This window comes from Bombus flavifrons, chromosome 16 (genome assembly GCF_040668555.2).
Source record: "Bombus flavifrons isolate JBK064 chromosome 16, iyBomFlav1_principal, whole genome shotgun sequence".
NCBI lineage: Eukaryota > Metazoa > Arthropoda > Insecta > Hymenoptera > Apidae > Bombus > Bombus flavifrons.
In genome coordinates, this window is record NC_138457.1 from 6,623,287 (window position 1) to 6,640,459 (window position 17,173).

Sequence of the window (17,173 nt, forward strand, 5' to 3'; positions counted from 1 at the left end):
AAAGGTTTTCAAATGAAAAGATTAATATGTATCACGAATACAATATTTCCAATATTTATTGACGAACTGCATTTTTGTCGAGAATGTCGAAATATTGGCAATATTATTCATTGCCTGAGGGCAACCTTAAAAAAGTTAAAAAGTGAATTTTTCCTATCACTATATTGAAACAGATTTTGTAACAACAAGATTTTGTAGAGAGTTTCAGAGTTCAATTTGAAATTTTAATAAAGCTATTCAAGTTTTCCCTTGTTTTTCTTCTTCCAGGATGATGACACCGCGATAACGAGATACCTGGAACTCGATTTTGCGTCGTTTCACCCGATTGCGATAATTAGCCCAATTTCCTACAATTTTTTCATTGATCCCTGACGAGGTAATGGGAATTGTATGGTATGCTAGTCCCTGTCCTCTTTATTATGTAATTGTGTGTCAACGATGGATGCTGTTCTGATTGCTTGATCGCATGGGCATGGGACACACTTGTTGAACACACGTTCGATACTTATCCCATAAGCCGCTTCATTCAATTTTCAACCATTTCCTTCTTACTATCCTGCCCGACATTAAACACACATATAATTACTATACTAAACGTTAAAATTCTTATCACTATATTATTAGACGATTGATCTTTATCGGATGGAAAACAAATTTCTAAGCGTCTCTTTAATAAATATTTTTGTCTTTGCAGATGTATCATTATTCATAATTGTAATTCAACATGTAAATGTAATTTAACAAGAATGACAAAAACGTGGTACTACGTGTTTTTAGTACATTTACCACGCTACTTCTATTTCACTGAACAATTGGAACTTTTTAAAGGTAATCTCGTGAATAAATACTCTTCTATCTTCTTCCTAAATAAATAAATAAATAAATAATGCGAGAATTTAAAAGGGATAGCTCCTTCATGCAAATGTTTCGGCAGTATAAAAAGTGGCTAGCAAATTTTTTTCTCCGAGTTTCTTGGGTTATTGTGCAACGTCGGGGCGACACGAAGGACAAATTGGAATCTTTGAATGGCCCTCGAGAACACTCGACAGCGGCTCGCCTTTGCCACTCGATATCGAAAATCCCTTTTTCTCTATTCTACTCTACCAATCGAGCTTCAGGTCCGCAGACAATTCATCCGTTCGTCCACGGCTGTTCGCTGTTCTTTAAAACGTTTCCTCACTATTACGTCTCCCTTTTCATGGATTATTTCACGAAATAAGTAGAAGACAAATTGTTTCCCACACTCATAGACCCAGTTTGCAAGATGACCTTAAGATACTTGTTTACGAGAAAACAAATCACTGTTCCAAATATCCGAGTACTTTTATTCTTAAATTCTTAAATTTTCGATAGACGCAATATGTAGCCAAAAAGCTAGGTTAAGTATATTAAAAGAATATACAAAATTAGAAGAAAGCTGCCTACTTATTTAATCGTTTGAGGAAACTTTCAGACCATTTATTCTTTAGCTTTGCGTTATTTTAATTAGTTTAATGGCACGCAGACTCGAAAAATGAGGTTAGGTTACTTGACCTTTAAAAACATGGTGGTTATGCTGAAAGTTTCAGATTGCAATTTTCATGCTCGTACTATTCGAACCAGTTAAGACTTGAAATACATGTAAGATAGACTTAAAATTTAGACATCGTGTGCTATCTAGGTGTCAATTCCAAATTTGTGAGATACGATTGAATCTGGATTTGTTTTAGGAAATAAAGGTTCTAAATTGATCGATCCCCTATTCTCACAAACTATAGCTATGCAACTATACTAGGTTACAGTTATGCAATATTAAATTTTACTTGCAATATTGCAACTGAAAATTCAATGATTCATAATCAACTGCCCTCATTCACAGAGAAAACATGAGAACTGAAAAATGAGTTATCGTCAAAGATAATACGAGAACCATTTTCCAGACGAAGCTAATGTCTATACGCTGTAGTGCAGGTGACTGATGGACGAAAATCGATTCAAGACACGCGGCGTGCGTTAATTTTTAACGCGACTTCGTTTCCCCGTGCATAGCGCCATTTGAAAACGGATGTCGTGTCGTTTCTTTATTTTAAAAGGGAGAGATTAATGCAAGACGCAGAAAATGTCAGCCAAGTATTAAGGTATTTGTAGCGCGACAATATTCCTTAAAAGTAAAGCAAAATTTATACTTCTCCAAATTTTCTCCAAAGTGTCACAGTGTAAAGTCGGCTTAAGTCTCACTGTCCACGTGGCAACGTCGCGTCGCTTCGTAAAGGCGCAAGCGTGGTCCGTCCATTAAGCCAGCTACACACTTTTCGGTAAGTCTGTCAGTTACAAAGTTACTAAACGGTCCCTACCAGTGATGGTGTGAACCTATTACATGTGCCTACTTATTCCTATGGTACTCTAGCAAGCGTAGCTATACCTACATGTGTTATACGACCATAAGTTGAATGATATGTATGAATGAATGTTATTATTTTCTTTACTGTACTTGCTCTATCCGCAGAAGTGCCAAACTCTTTTAATTCGATTACTAACTTTGAATACGACGTTTCTTTCTCTACACGATGGTAATCTTTGGAATTTCAAGTTCCACAAGCACGGTTCGCCTCTGTAAATTTCTAATAATTCTTCCAAAATGCATAGCAACGAAAACGGTTCGTTGCTGTTTCACGAACAGGTGCACGTTACTTTATAATAACCACTACATGCACTCATACTCGCTGTTAGCATCGACACATCTGATACGCGTGTATGAAGCGACGCTTCGTGGACAATGGGCTTAAAGCACACTGAGACTCGAAAGTCATATTCCAGATGAAACCAAACCAAATGAAAATCTGTTGACCGTAACGTCGGTTTGCTAGCGGTCGAGACTGCGGTCAAAAGTCGAAAAGGAACACGGAGGACGAGCGTTTAATTGAATTTGTAGGAACCTGCAGTAAACTATATGATTTCGGTTACAAAATATATTACAGACCCAGCTAACAAAATGAAGTTGTGGATCGAAATAAGAAAAAAATGGCCTGCAAACTTCTACGGCCACACAATTAGCTCAATTACTTTTATCACTTACATTTATCACTTCCACGTTACTACGTTACTGCTGCAAACATACCGCATTAGCCATCTTATGCATCCTCATCTAAAATTAGCATGATTTCCATTAATACTTGGAAAATGACATTGTTCCTGCTTCGATTGAACGAATAAAAATGAAAGAGATTGCCACGGGATCTGATTGTTTAGTTTTACTGTGAAATCTCACATTTCAATCGATCCTGATCTGTGTCTGTACCTTAGGCTCGTAGCGTGAATCAGGCTTTAGTGTCGGTACAACATGTTTCAACGTAGACAGAGTTTTGAAAATGTTCAACTTTGAAGTCGAATATCTCCATTTCGGTGAAGCAAATCTTCTTGAAAATTGAATCCTGTAAGGATAATATACTAAATAAAGTATTGTCAAGATTTCAGAGGAACTGTAGGAAAGAAAGGCTAATTTCCACTGCAAATACCTTAATGCATCGTTGACAAGGCGTTAATAGAGCGAGGGGGAGAATAAAAGGTGTACACACTTCGTGCATCAGGTCGACGGTTCCAAGCGGAAATAAAAATAGAACTTGCTCGTTCTGTCTACTTATTTCTTCCTCTTTTATCGTTCGTTTTCTATTTCTGTGGCTGTGCTCTGACACGCAGCGTAATTTTCTCGTCGTTCATTCATTCTCCTCCGATACTCCACCGTATATTATTCGATACTATGAAAAATTCAAGCCATGAATTCCAAAAGCAGCACAAGTCCACTCTCGACAGTTATTGCCATGAGTTATGGATAGAACTGTTTTTGGCTGGATTATTAAGAACGCTACATCACGAGATATACACTGTACGACCAAATGCTCGCAGTTAGGTTTGCTACGTCTACAAATTAACTGAAATAGATTACATTTTTAATTAAATGTTTAAATTGATCATACACTGATATATCACGAGTAGCCGGACGCTTTGCTCGACTTGTAGTAACAGCGTGTGAATTTGACCAAATTATACGAATCAACGATGAGTTAACAATTAAAAGCAACACTTGCTACCTTCTTATTAACCTACCTACGTATTCAAAAACAAAGCACTAATTTATCCTCGTATTTACTGTACACGGTGTATACGCATGTATAGTAATTTAATACACACATTTGCTGTTTAAATATCAGCGACTGTATCAACATCGTGAGTCTTCCTATTTGTTTGAAATAACCTTCTTAATCCGCCCTATAATCGAAGAGTTGACTAGTCTTCAGATAAAGAGTTTGTAAAGTAAAAAAGTACTTCTGTCAGATATGTTTTATTATTTTACTACTTAATTTTATTATATAATATTTTATTATATAATTTAATTTGTTTTATAGTTTTATTATTATATTTCTTGTTACATATTATTACGCATATAGTCGATTAAATTGACTTTTGAAAATCAATTTAATCGGACCTACACCTTAGCTACAGCGATCACGAAGAACCAAACCATTGTAGTTTCATTTGACCGTATGATAATTTTGAGGTTAGGATATGCCTCGTCAGAGATAAACAAGTGTCCCGTGTACATTTCAGCGACAGTGTGATTTTTTTAAGTAAATTCTGTCAAATTTGATAAGATCCGGCTCGGAGGAATGGCACGATGATTTCATTGGGAGAATCATGTTGTTCGATATCGTTGAGCTGGTTCGAGGGTGAAGAAGAATCGATACGATCATTTATAGGGAATTATGTAAAACAGGGCATGGCTGTGGTATAATTGAGGAATAAATTTCATCGTTTGGCCCAATTAGCGGCAGTAAACCAACGAAAGTAACGATAACGAGTCAAGAAGACCAGCTGTTGGAATACTGGAGGCCATTTTTCACAGTGAAAAGAGAGAGGGAAAAGACCAACCATAGAAATTTCATGCAATTCTAACCTATTCATCAGAAACTTCGTTAGAATTAGTTGGAAAATTCTTTGAAAATGTTAGGTTATGTTCGTAGCTATCAGGTTGGCCAGTTGTTAGTAGTTGTACATCGACGAGTGTTCTACAGCGGGAAAATTTATCATAGAAACAAGTCACTGGGTTCTAGGTTGCTGTTAAGCATCGACAATACAACACACGTACACAGTGGGTTCCGAAAATAACCTAACTTTTTAACACTGTCGACCGGTGTCACGTGATTTCGTTCTGCCATCTGTCGTGACCACCTAAATAGCGCGAGACGAAACGATTTAACAAATACAAAATAAATGATCGATTGAAAATGAATGGTCAGAAAATAATTACGTTGTCGATTTCGGTAACTGAATGCGACAATCAAGAAATGAATTATTAAAATACCGACAGTCAGAAACCAATCCAGACAGGAAAAAACCAATGGCGACATCAGTACGACATCCTTCGTTATGGTGGTGTCAAATTCTTATGGCGGTTATACCATTGGAAGGAAAGTTGTAACGATCAACGTCAGAGTGGATTTTGTTCACGCGTCGAAAGATCCGATTCCGTCGCACGATAATACGATGGCCCATCACGCGGCTACTGCAGATGCTTTTCTTTAAAACAGATCAAAATGTTCCACCTCTCAGCCTGTTCGCCAGATTTAGCGCAATTACTTTTTGTCTCGACGAAACGACATCGCTTGTCGACAGTCCGCACACATCTTTAGCTGCAATGTCTGCCAGTGTGAACGCGCCTTAACGCGCAATCACGTTGAGTCAACCATTCGATCGCTTGATCAGATTGTCGAACATTTATGGTCCATATAATAATCTTTCTAACAACGGTTCGCATATAGAATTGACGAACAATGAGAAAGTGAAAAACTGGTCTACCAGCCCTGCAGCCTTTTACGTTTGCTTTTGTATTTTCATTGTTCCCTTTTAACGCCTGAAACAGTTCACAGAGTGAAACACACGTTGGCCATTTTCATTCGCTTGCAGAAGTAGCTGCCGCTGGCGGGAGGCAATCGCGCGTGAAATTGCTCTGGCAAATTTGTTTCTGCTCGTGAGGGGGGGGGGATAGTGAGAATTGGCGGGAAAAACCGGCCGACCCATTTCCGGCGAACATTGCGAATTTCCGAAAGCGAAGGGTCACAGTCGACCCATCCTGCGAAATCATTCTCAATCTCGTTGCCTGGAAGATTTCAGGATTTTCATGGAAATTCAACGAAAAATCCTGTTTTTCTTCCCTCCTTCCCAAGTTTCGCGTCAACGATGAAAATCCAATAGGATGTTTACGTGCGCTATTGTTTGGACGCAAAGTACTGCCAGTCCGATTGGGCATTCGATACGTGGAAACAGCACCGATGGATCTCTCGATTCTTTGAAAAACCCGTTAGCCTGCTTTTGACCGGTTTTTAGAAGTTTTATAGCACGTACGCAGTGAACATTGAAAACACAGTAGATTGAAAAAGTTCCGGGACTAATGTCATTAGGAACACAGCTTTCAAGGTAAATGAAATTTTATTATTTGCTATTCAACATACGTCTCCTCCTACACGAACGTTCTACTTCTCTCTATATACAAATGTTGGTATGTAACTGCTCATGTAAGTGTCGAGAGTGCGCGTGGTCCTCTTTTGAAATTGTCTTTTCTCTTCGTTAGTTTCTTCGTTATTGTCTTGAGTCGTATGGGCTGCAAGGTGATCAACGAATGAGGTATGATGCCGCGGATCATGAGATATTTTATACGCCAGAACTACGAGAAGAATGGTGAAGAGACGGACTTATGCAGTTTTAGGTAGATTAGTGGAACCACCTGGTAGAACATGTGGTGAAACCACTAGAGCCATCTACAATGAATGAGAGTTACAGAAGTTCTTCTGAGATTGTATTTAAAACAGCCGTCACGTTCTTCTGAATCGTTTCTGCATCGTCAGAACGCTGCTCTTTCAGTGCCATCTTGGGCTTAGGAAGAAGTCAGCAGAAGCGAAATCCGGGCGGTAAGCTGGGTCTCAGGCAACCCATCGACCAAGCGTCAAATAGCTGAGTGGTGAGATCCAGGAGATGTCAGTCCGATGAAAGTGACGGTCACAAAATCAGAAATGGGAACGATGTTGGTGGTATATTTTTATTCAAGGTCACTGATTCACTACGAATTCGCGCCATTCGACAAGACTGTAACTGGATCATTTGATACAGAAGCACTTGATGGCTTTTGAAAGGAATTCGTAGAGTCAGGCGGGACACGTAACGAGAGCGAGAATGGTCTCTTCTGCATGGCGATGCTCCGTCAGACTATAATCGTTGATTGCCTTGCAATTTGTTGTTAGAAAGTCGGTACACTGATTAACCACCCACGCTACTCCGCAGATTTAGCTCTTCGCTTCACTTCATCCCGTTTCCTACGTTGAACGTGTCACCGTGAAAGGACAGCGTTTCGACGATGTAGAAACAATTCAGAAGAATGGCAGATTAATCGGCTCTGAACAAGCCAACTGCTATGACTAATACACGAGCGATCTAAAATTCGTGTATATGTGTGTAATATTATTATCACATCACCAAAACAACCAAAAGCCATTAATAAACACACGAAATGGTCATAAGTAATGCATCTAGTAACATTTCACACTTTCATGCGAAGAAAAACAGAAAGGAGGTTAATTAGCATAATTTGTTATTAATTAATTTCACAATTAACACAGAAATATTGATTCATCAACGCGGTATCTGACGTTATATCATTCAAATGAACAAAAATCATTAATTAACTCGCGGAATAATTAGATCTATCGCGTCTAGTGACATTGCACATTTATCTAGGGGAAAACAGGAGAAAGCTTTCGAGCATAATATTTACCGCGAAATCATTTTCTCGAGAGAACCTAGCGAAAGACAAAAGAAAGAAAAAAAGATAAAGAAATGTTTGAGTTGGAATGCAATGTGCGAGAGATGAAAATATTTTTCTGGTTGACAGGAGCAAGATGGAGTAGCGGAGGACGGCGTTGAATTGGTCGGAAGAGCTTTTCGACCGACACAGACAGAGAAAGGGACGATATGGAGAAATACGGCGTCGAGTTCCCGAGGCACGAGTGGAGCCACCGCCTCAGCCTTCGTGCAAGTCGAAGAAGTCACCAGGTAAATCATAAATAACATCAGCGTTTACTTTCCAAAGCCTTCGTCCCGGTTCCTTTTACGACTTCTTTCCTGTCTCTTTTTTCTTTTTTTTTTTTTTTTTTTATTTTATTTCGGTTTTCCGAGCGAGGAAAGAGATCTCCGAGTGTTCTCAACGCAGTAAGATTTGCAGAAACGCTTAATGTGGCGGAAAAGTTTCTCAGAACCGAAGGTTCATATTAAGAAAGTTGGCTGAGAACGATTCTTCGTCCGGCCACACGGAACATTCAAACGGCGGAAAGTTACATTTGCTCTTTGATTGAGAAACGACTTTACCGTCCCCACCCACTTTACCTTTAAACTTCTTGTTTACCTCTTTCCAAGGAAACATCCTATCTCGGACGGTTACCGTGTAATATTAGGTATCTTCGCCTATGTTTCGTAACGTGTAATGCTAGGTGACTATGAATTCCTGGATAATTCTAATGATTTAGATGTTAGTCGCGATAATTTTCTAAACTAAATCTCAGGGGGACCGAATTTCACACGTAACATAAATCCTAAATCTCGAAGTAGATTTTGTGAGTCTTATGCGAAGCTCGGACAAGTTTCCTTAGAAATCGAACTGAAATTTGAAATTAAACGAGAAGAGTAAAAAATACGAATAACACTAGTTTCACAACTGATTGAGATATTAACGAAAGTCCCTATATAATATGTATATAAACAAGATGGAGACTGTCGTAGGGTACCAAGAAACGAAGTTATCGTAGAAGGTAGGATAAGCGAAGAGGCGATAAGCTGGTTAAGAGTTTTGGAAAAAAGCGTAAGAATATAGGTAGTGAACTAATTGTGTGCCAAAGACAGATACGTGATAGTATATAGGTTAATTATAGGATAATGTATCTGTATAGGTTAAGTATATAGATTAAGAGAAATAAATATATGTATGTTTAATTTGTAACATTAGTATGTGTAGTACGTACAGAACTAATTGTAAGCCAGAAACGAATACGCGATAGTATATAGGTTAAGAGAAATGAAATTATACGTAAAAAAAAATGAGACTTCACCATAAATTTAAAAACAATTCCAACACGATGTACGAAACAGATTAAGGGGAGAAGAAAAACGACGTGTCAGCGCCTTTGCTATATGGTAATTCGCAAAGACGTTGGAAAATCCCTAGACTAGTTATTTTTCCTGATCCAGAGTCTACTCTTGTAACGAAGAACGATGATTTTGCGAAACGTCGGACGCGAGGTTAAGATTAATCGAGGACAGAGATAATCGGCTTAGATCGATTGATTAATTCCACCGGCCTGTGTCGACAATAAGAGCCAGGTTCAATTTTCGTTTCTCCTTAACTGCACTCGTGGCTCGCGAACGCGATGTAATAACGCGCGACAGTGCGTTTCACAAGGCGAGCGAATAAACTAGTGAATAATGGATGAGTCAACGAAGCGTGTCACGCTCTTTAGAACGACGGAAAACAGGGTTACTCTATTACGACCGCGATAACCTGGCTACGGTATGGTTGTTCGTTGTTTATCGCTAAATTTGTTCTTGCAAACTGACGCCGGTTTATTTTTAAAGCACGTAGCGCTTCGTTTACACCCATTGGAATCGCCATGTTGGCGATTCTCGCGTCGATTATGGCTGACGAACACAAGCACCGCGACCACTTCTTGCGTTTGAGAAGCTTGGATACCGTGTCCAGTAAGGGGCACGGTATATCAGTTTCGGTCTCGTTGTCTGTATTACAGTTGACCGAAATCGAGACTCCTCGGCGATGAATCATCGTGTAGGGGACTCGATTATATGAAATCGATACGATCCGTCATTTTGCCGAATCTAGAGAAAGGCAGCGCGAGTGAAAGAGAGACAGATCCGAGAGACGGCTCGATGAAGTGAAACATATCAGCTGGAAGATGTTAATGCAACAATGGAACTATTTTATTTTCGATTATTGTTGAACGAAACTTTCGTCAATGTAATTGCGAGGTGTTCCTGATTAAAAGAGGATCAAACGCGTTGCAACTTGCAGCATATTTGCTTATCTAGTGACATTATCTTACTGTCTTTATCATATATCAAGTATACGTGCAAACGTGATTTAAACTACATCGCGTTTGGTCTCGTCTTAATCAGAAAAATCTCACGAATACCTCAGTAAAACTTGAATTGAAGAAAAATCAAAAATAGGAAAGTATCATCGTTGTCTCGTGGGTAACTATTGCTTTTTTCATGGACAATTGAATTCGGATCAGGTTACACTACTCAGTTGTCGAACTTCGTGTTCCGTCGGTGGGAACATTAGGGGAACTCCCTCCGGTAATGGAGGAGACGACCTGTCAATTACGGGGAACAAAAAAGCGAACATTTAGGTAGACACTATTGTATCACTACGTTTATCGATATAGTGCTCTGTCCTTTCATCAGATAATGAAAGATGCATAAAAATCTAGTAGTACGTCTTTTTTTTTGTATTTAGGGAAATGAAAGATCCTGCGAGTGCCATTGAATTTTCATTTCTTAACCTACAGCGCTTCTATAGTGATTCTTTTCACTGATGAAGTATTAGGTTATTTTATTAGGGTTAGCATTAAGGTTAGGTTACCCTAGGCTACCTGAGGTTCAGTTAAGTTAGGTTAGGAAGAGTTGATGGAGATATGGCTCTGCGTTTCTTGGCTTTGTGAAGCTTGGAGATCGTATGCAGTTAAAGCCGTGATAATTTAATATGAATCTCCATCGATATAGTACTCTGTCCTTTCATCAGATAATGAAAGATGCATAAAAATCTAGTAGTACGTCTTTTTTTTTGTATTTAGGGAAATGAAAGATCCTGCGAGTGCCATTGAATTTTCATTTCTTAACCTACAGCGCTTTTATAGTGATTCTTTTCACTGATGAAGTATTAGGTTATTTGATTAGGGTTAGCATTAAGGTTAGGTTACCCTAGGCTACCTTAGGTTCAGTTAAGTTAGGTTAGGAAGAGTTGATGGAGATATGGCTCTGCGTTTCTTGGCTTTGTGAAGCTTGGAGATCGTATGCAGCCAAAGTCGTGATAATTTAATATGAATCTCCATCGATATAGTGCTCTGTTCTTTGAAGAATCAAAGGAGAATTCCTCAGCTACTGAAGAATCGACGAAAACCTATTACGTGCACAATGTGTCAATTATGATATTTCATATAAAACCAAGAAATCTGTCCAATCCTTATGAACGAGAATCATCATATTTCTGATTTAATGGATTGTAAAAGATAGCTTATCTTGTAAAAGAGAGCCTCATTTGGGACTTCGAAATTGATGAAGTTCGTCACGAGAATTTGCGAACCAATGCGACCGAAACGATTCTCGCTAGATGCGACTTCGACCAAAGATAACCCGCAGCATAGAAGGCGCGGTAGTTCTCGCGTGATTGAAAAATTCCACTGACTTCACAAAGAGGAGGAGCAATGACAAAAAAAGGGAAGAAAAAGATGACACAGAAACAATTTGCTTAATGGCGTTTGTTCATTCACCGATTAATCGTAAAAGTGGCTACAATCGGTCTGCCTTCACTGTGTACGTCCTTTTCGCGTTAAAAGATGAAAAAGTGGCACGACTGTCGCCACCAGATGCGAAGCAGTGGAAAAATTGCTCGGGCGGCAAGTGATAAATTAATTGTTTTGCCTATCGAACGACAAGTGCCGTGAAAGATTCGAGTGACTCCGTCCGCCACAGTGATTCGAATGATTCATCTGCATGAAAATATTCGGCTGGTATTTTACAGCGGCGACAAAAAGTATCGAAGAATGTGCGCGTTTGGCAAACGCGACGACTATTTCAACGAGCGATTATCACAGCAGCTCCACCGCAGAATCTACCGCGTAGCCACCGCAAACCCGAGCTTTCGTTTCGCCACGATATTGTTTAACCATTAAACTTTATTATTTCGCCCGCGGTTATTTAACTAGGTTACGAAACGTCGAGCAATTTTTCGCCGATTTATGCAAACACGAGCTCTCGCTGGGTAGAGGAAGGTTTTCAGAATGCGTTTATTTTAAAATTTTTGGCGAATGCGAGGTAGTACGTTTTGTTTCAGTTCGGACTGTATATTCTTTTCCTTCTTCTGCTTTTCCTTCTCTTTTTTTTTCTTTTTTTTTTTAATACTCCACGTAATATTAGGTTTCATAAATTTAATATGTTTCGCGTAATATGACACCAAGGTTTTTTTTTAAAAATTAAGGCATTTCGCATAATACAGATCACATAATAAGATTTAATTTAATATTAAATTAAACGTAGTACAGTACTGCACAGTATAATATTAGTGAGATTTTCTTGATTTAGATCGTTTTACGCACTACAAAATTTTTCATTAAATTTCGGGTATCTTACGTAGTATCAAAGCCTCTTTTTAAAATGCAACATGTTTCGTATAGTACGAAGACCTTTTAAATCTAAGATCCTTCACGTAGTGCTATGTTGTTTTTAATCTACCACTTACGTACCAAAACGTGCGATCTTGTGTTACTTTAACGTGGCATTTAAACGATAATTCATCGTGACGTAGTTATTAATATTTATTACCTGTACAACGAAATAAATGCAACTATACTTCTGTTTGAATTTATAGCACTTTGCGTAATTACATCGCGAACGTTATTCACGACTGGCAGAAATAAAATTTGAAATTCCAGATCGATTCGAGACTATGAGAAAATTCGAACGTGTTCAACCGCAGCCGATGAATAATTCATCGCGTATAATTAATCGAATTCGCTAAGTTGTTTCACGCCTGGAGGGATGGCAACCGCCTCCTTTCAGTTTCAAAATCTCCGTCCTCTGCTTTATTAATATTTCGGCCCGATGCTCGTTAATTATTCATCAGGGATTCGTTCGATCATCGCGATTTATCGCGACACCAGATAATCGCCGACCAAACCTGTTATCATAGGGTATTATTTTAACGAGAACGAGATTTATAATTGACACGCGATCATGGTGATCATATCTGACATTACAACGCGTTAATAGCGGATACAACGAAAATTCAAGCGATTCGAGGGTCCTATGTAACATGGAATTTCCATTCAACGAATTTCATGGTTAATGATTGCACGTGTTTTCGAAAGCTCGCGGTAAATCGCTTCTCAAGCGAAATAACTATTTTATATAATCTACACCGCTGTTCATAAATATTTGCACATTTGCTGAACTTGCCAGGAACATGGCAATCGATCCACGTTGTTAGGAAGAATAACCGTGACAGTTGATGCAGATCGACTGTCTGATCTTAAAACTCGTCTTAGTCAACGCGACGAACCTTTCGTATAAAACATTCACAAGCTTTATGTCAGAAATGGGGGAATAAGAGAGATGATAAAATGTCCCTAGAGAAGCATCGGCGAATATCTAGGGAAGTAGAAAGCCGAAGACAGGGGAAATGCGATAGGAAACTTTTTGTCACGCGGCAGTCGCGTGTTCAGCTTTCCATGAATTGTCTGGAAATTCCTGCCGACTGATACGTTATCGAGGTTTCCACGCGTGCAATCGTGCACGATTGCACGCGTGGCCGACGAATTCAGCGAATGTTTCGAGCGCGGTAAATTTCATCGGGGCTTCACCGTGAAACGATAACAGACTATTAGAAGACTGCACATGTGTAGATTCTCTTATCACTGGTTGTTGATTCAATTTTCAGTAGTGTGCAATCTGAACAATAAAAATCGAAAATAGACCTGCCACTCTGCTGCACGTATAATAGCAACCTAACCAATAAATGTAATGCGCTTTGAGAACATAAGAAATATACAGGGTGTTGCAAAGGAAAAATCTGAAGCTTCGAGAGTTTATAGTTACAGTACGGTGGAGTTTCGATAATCCGATCTGATGTGAACCTAACCTATCTCGGATAATCGAAAACGATAATCAGAAAATGGAAAAATAATACGAAAGATTCGGTAACTGTTAATGAGTCGCGCATTAAAATAGTACAAAATCATTTTGATAATGTAATAACGTACATGTATTTAAGTTTATTTAAGTATCTAATTGATGGAAAGTTTGATTAACCGTCTTAACAATACCTGACTATTTTTCGTACTCTTTATGTTAAATTTTCGAGAGAAGTTACGATAAAGTTTAAAATACATCGAGTAATGCGAAACTTTGGTTAAACGGGACTCGGACAACTGAGACTCCATTGTATTGTACAATGTAGCAAAAAGATAAGGCAGCTAATTACAGAGTGCAAACTTTCCGAGAAAATTTTCTAACCTCTTTTGGAACAAAGATACGGCCTGGTCCAGTTCCTACGATTACCGCCATGTTTGATTTTCAACTGTTGGACGATGTTTGTCCCCGAAGCAAGAGAAATTATCCTTCTTAAACTGCGAAAAGAACATCGCACAATAGACGAGGAACAAATATAAAGCGAATTGGTCTCTGTTCCAAGATAAAATAAATAAAAAATATAGAACAGAATTCATTTCGTTCGAAGTCGTTGAATTTGAAAAGTCGAATATAAAAATTCATGGATCTAACTAATTCCTGATCAAACGTATGTAAATTGAATTTTCTGGAGGGGGAAAAAAAAAAAAAAAGAAAAAAACAAAATCTCGAACGAAAAATGTTCCAAAACACGTCTTCCTACTTCGTGTCACTTCCGTATGAAAAGTGCAATGTGTTCAAACAGAGCTAATCCTCGTTGAATCTCGTCAAATCCAAAACAAAACGTATCGGCTGACAGGAAAAAATAATACATTTTTCGAACATGTCTGTGCGTTCATATCCTGCCAAGCGAATATCGCTGTCAAGCTCGAAAAAAATAAGTGGAAAAGTCACGAAATTTTCGCCTGTCCGTTTCGTTTTCAATCGATGAATGATAGGGGAGTTTTATTGCGCAAGAACGACAGATAAAGATGGTTTAATGGCCAGTGACGAGATGGTCGAAACGGTGGATGGTAACAAAAGAACAGTGAGGCCAATCGAATTAACAAAATTCCTCGATGTAGCGACTAGGAGAATGGCTGACGAAGTGGCGGCTTAATTCGAGCAGCCGAACGGAAATAACAAGCTTTATGGAAGTTTATCGACCAGTCCAGGCAAGATTAACGAGTCCCTGTTGCGAACTGCTCCATGCAATTCCTTTCGCTTCGCCAACAAAATCTAGAAATTCCTATTTTCTTACTTTGAAATATGCTTCACAAACGAATGGTAGAAATTGGAATTTTCTAAAAATGCTAGAAACCTGAATTTTCGTAGGAAAAATCGTGGAATTTTTAGTATTTTGTCACGTTGAGAGGAGTTTCGCGGGAAAATTGTAGAAATCTGAGTTTTCGTATGAATAATCGGGAGATTTCCATTTTGGAATATTGAAAAGTCTTTCCCCCCCCTTCAAAAAAAAAAAAAAAAAAAAAAATAGTAGAAATTTGAATTTTTACATACAGGGAAAAAGGAAAAATTTGTATTTCGTTATACTGAAATCTGTTTCACGAGGGAAGAGTAAAAATTTGGATTTCGATATAAATTTTTGTAACATCGAGAAATGGGAATAATTTTGGCGTGTATTAAACAGTTTATGGTACATTCTATTGCGGGATTTTGAAACGTCGAATTCAATGATATTTCTCTCTTTTTGTAGATTTTTTTCTTTTTTAGGGTTTTCAAGAAAAGCGTTGGCGAATATTTTAATAAACATGTGTATATTTCAGTATATTGTGCAGGATATGAATATGTATTCTAATGGAAAAAATAAGTTTTCCTGCTACTGTTGGATTTTTAGTTTAGAGTTTCGATTACAAAGAATATTTAAGCACAAACAAGCGCATGTGTTAAAACAATCTGTACCTGTTGTAGTGAAAACAAACATTCGCCTTGTCATTCATTCATTTTTAGGGAAATTGTGAAATCTATTCTTTGACGAACAATAGGGAGGAACTGATATGAAATAAAAGTGCAAAAGAGAAAAGAAGAATGGAGAAAAAAGTTACATTTTCTATCGAGATGGATATTTATCAGTCAGATGTTAATGCTATGATTGTTGGTGCTATGAAAGTGCCATTTGTCTGTTTCTTCTACATTTTATCTTCTAAATTAAATTTTAAGATTTCAATTTTGCTCGGGGCCCCGGGGTTGCAAAGCCCGTACCTACCGATTACGGTAGGCCCCCTGGAGGTTGAAATCGTAATTTCTTTTCTCCCTTCTGAATTTTTATTTTGGAATTTTCAAGCAAATTGTAGAATACCAAAGCAGGATAAATATTTAAATAAGCCTATCTTAAATGTTGCATATCGAGTGTCTAACATCAAATATTAAATAACAAATTAAATTTCTAATATGAAATATTAAATCAACCGACAGGTATCGAAATTTATCGCAAATATTCTCCAAAATTAACTATTATAATCATGCTAATGTAAAAGAAATTTGCCGATATCCGGATAAAATTTATGTATATTATACAATATTAAATTAAATATTAAATTTATGTATTAAAATTTATACTATACTATATATACAGTATACATATACAGGGTGGTCCATTTACCTTTATCACCTGGAATATCTCGCTTTTTTTTCATAATATTTAAAAATATTTCAGGCACGAGTTAAATAATTTTGGCTACAATTTGACAGGGCTACATTTTTCGTAGGTGGATGCGTAGGGAAGTATGCGAAGGTCACTGTTGTCTTTTTAAATAGAACCATATGTCGTTTAATATATGAGTCGACCCAGTTGGACATTAGAGAAAAAAGTGTTCGCTTATTTATGTCGAGAAATTATTAGTTTAGCAGATATTTTACCTTCAATTTATGAAATCCAACGTGTGAAAAACGAAGATAAAGTAAACACGAGAATATCGGTTCGCATCTCTCTTTGTCTTTTGTACGTTAAATTTCACGAATTGAAGTTAAAACATCTGACAAACCAATAGTTCTTCGACATATAATAAATCAATGCGTTTTTCATAGGGAAAACCGAGATGGATCGACTAACGTATTAAAAGACACATAAATTCGTTAGAAAGACACATCGGTGACCTTCACGCGTCCTCTACGCGTCCATCTACGATGAGAGCTAATAACGTCAAACTATGTCAAATTCAACTCGTATCGAAAGCGTTGT

General features: G+C 37.9%; 1 protein-coding gene and 1 long non-coding RNA gene across 2 annotated transcripts in view; one reads left to right on the plus strand and one right to left on the minus strand.

Annotated features, from left to right (window-relative positions):
- LOC138188226 (uncharacterized) overlaps nt 1-17,173 on the minus strand; it is a 123,363-nt gene that overhangs the window by 8,691 nt on the left and 97,499 nt on the right. The gene's annotated exons all lie outside the window — the stretch shown is intronic.
- LOC138188224 (adenylate cyclase type 6) overlaps nt 1-17,173 on the plus strand; it is a 93,950-nt gene that overhangs the window by 8,601 nt on the left and 68,176 nt on the right. The window contains exon 2 of the mRNA XM_069129807.1: nt 7,919-8,079. Coding sequence (XP_068985908.1) covers nt 7,999-8,079 — 81 coding nt within the window. The 5' untranslated portion in view covers nt 7,919-7,998. The remainder of the gene's footprint in view (nt 1-7,918; nt 8,080-17,173) is intronic.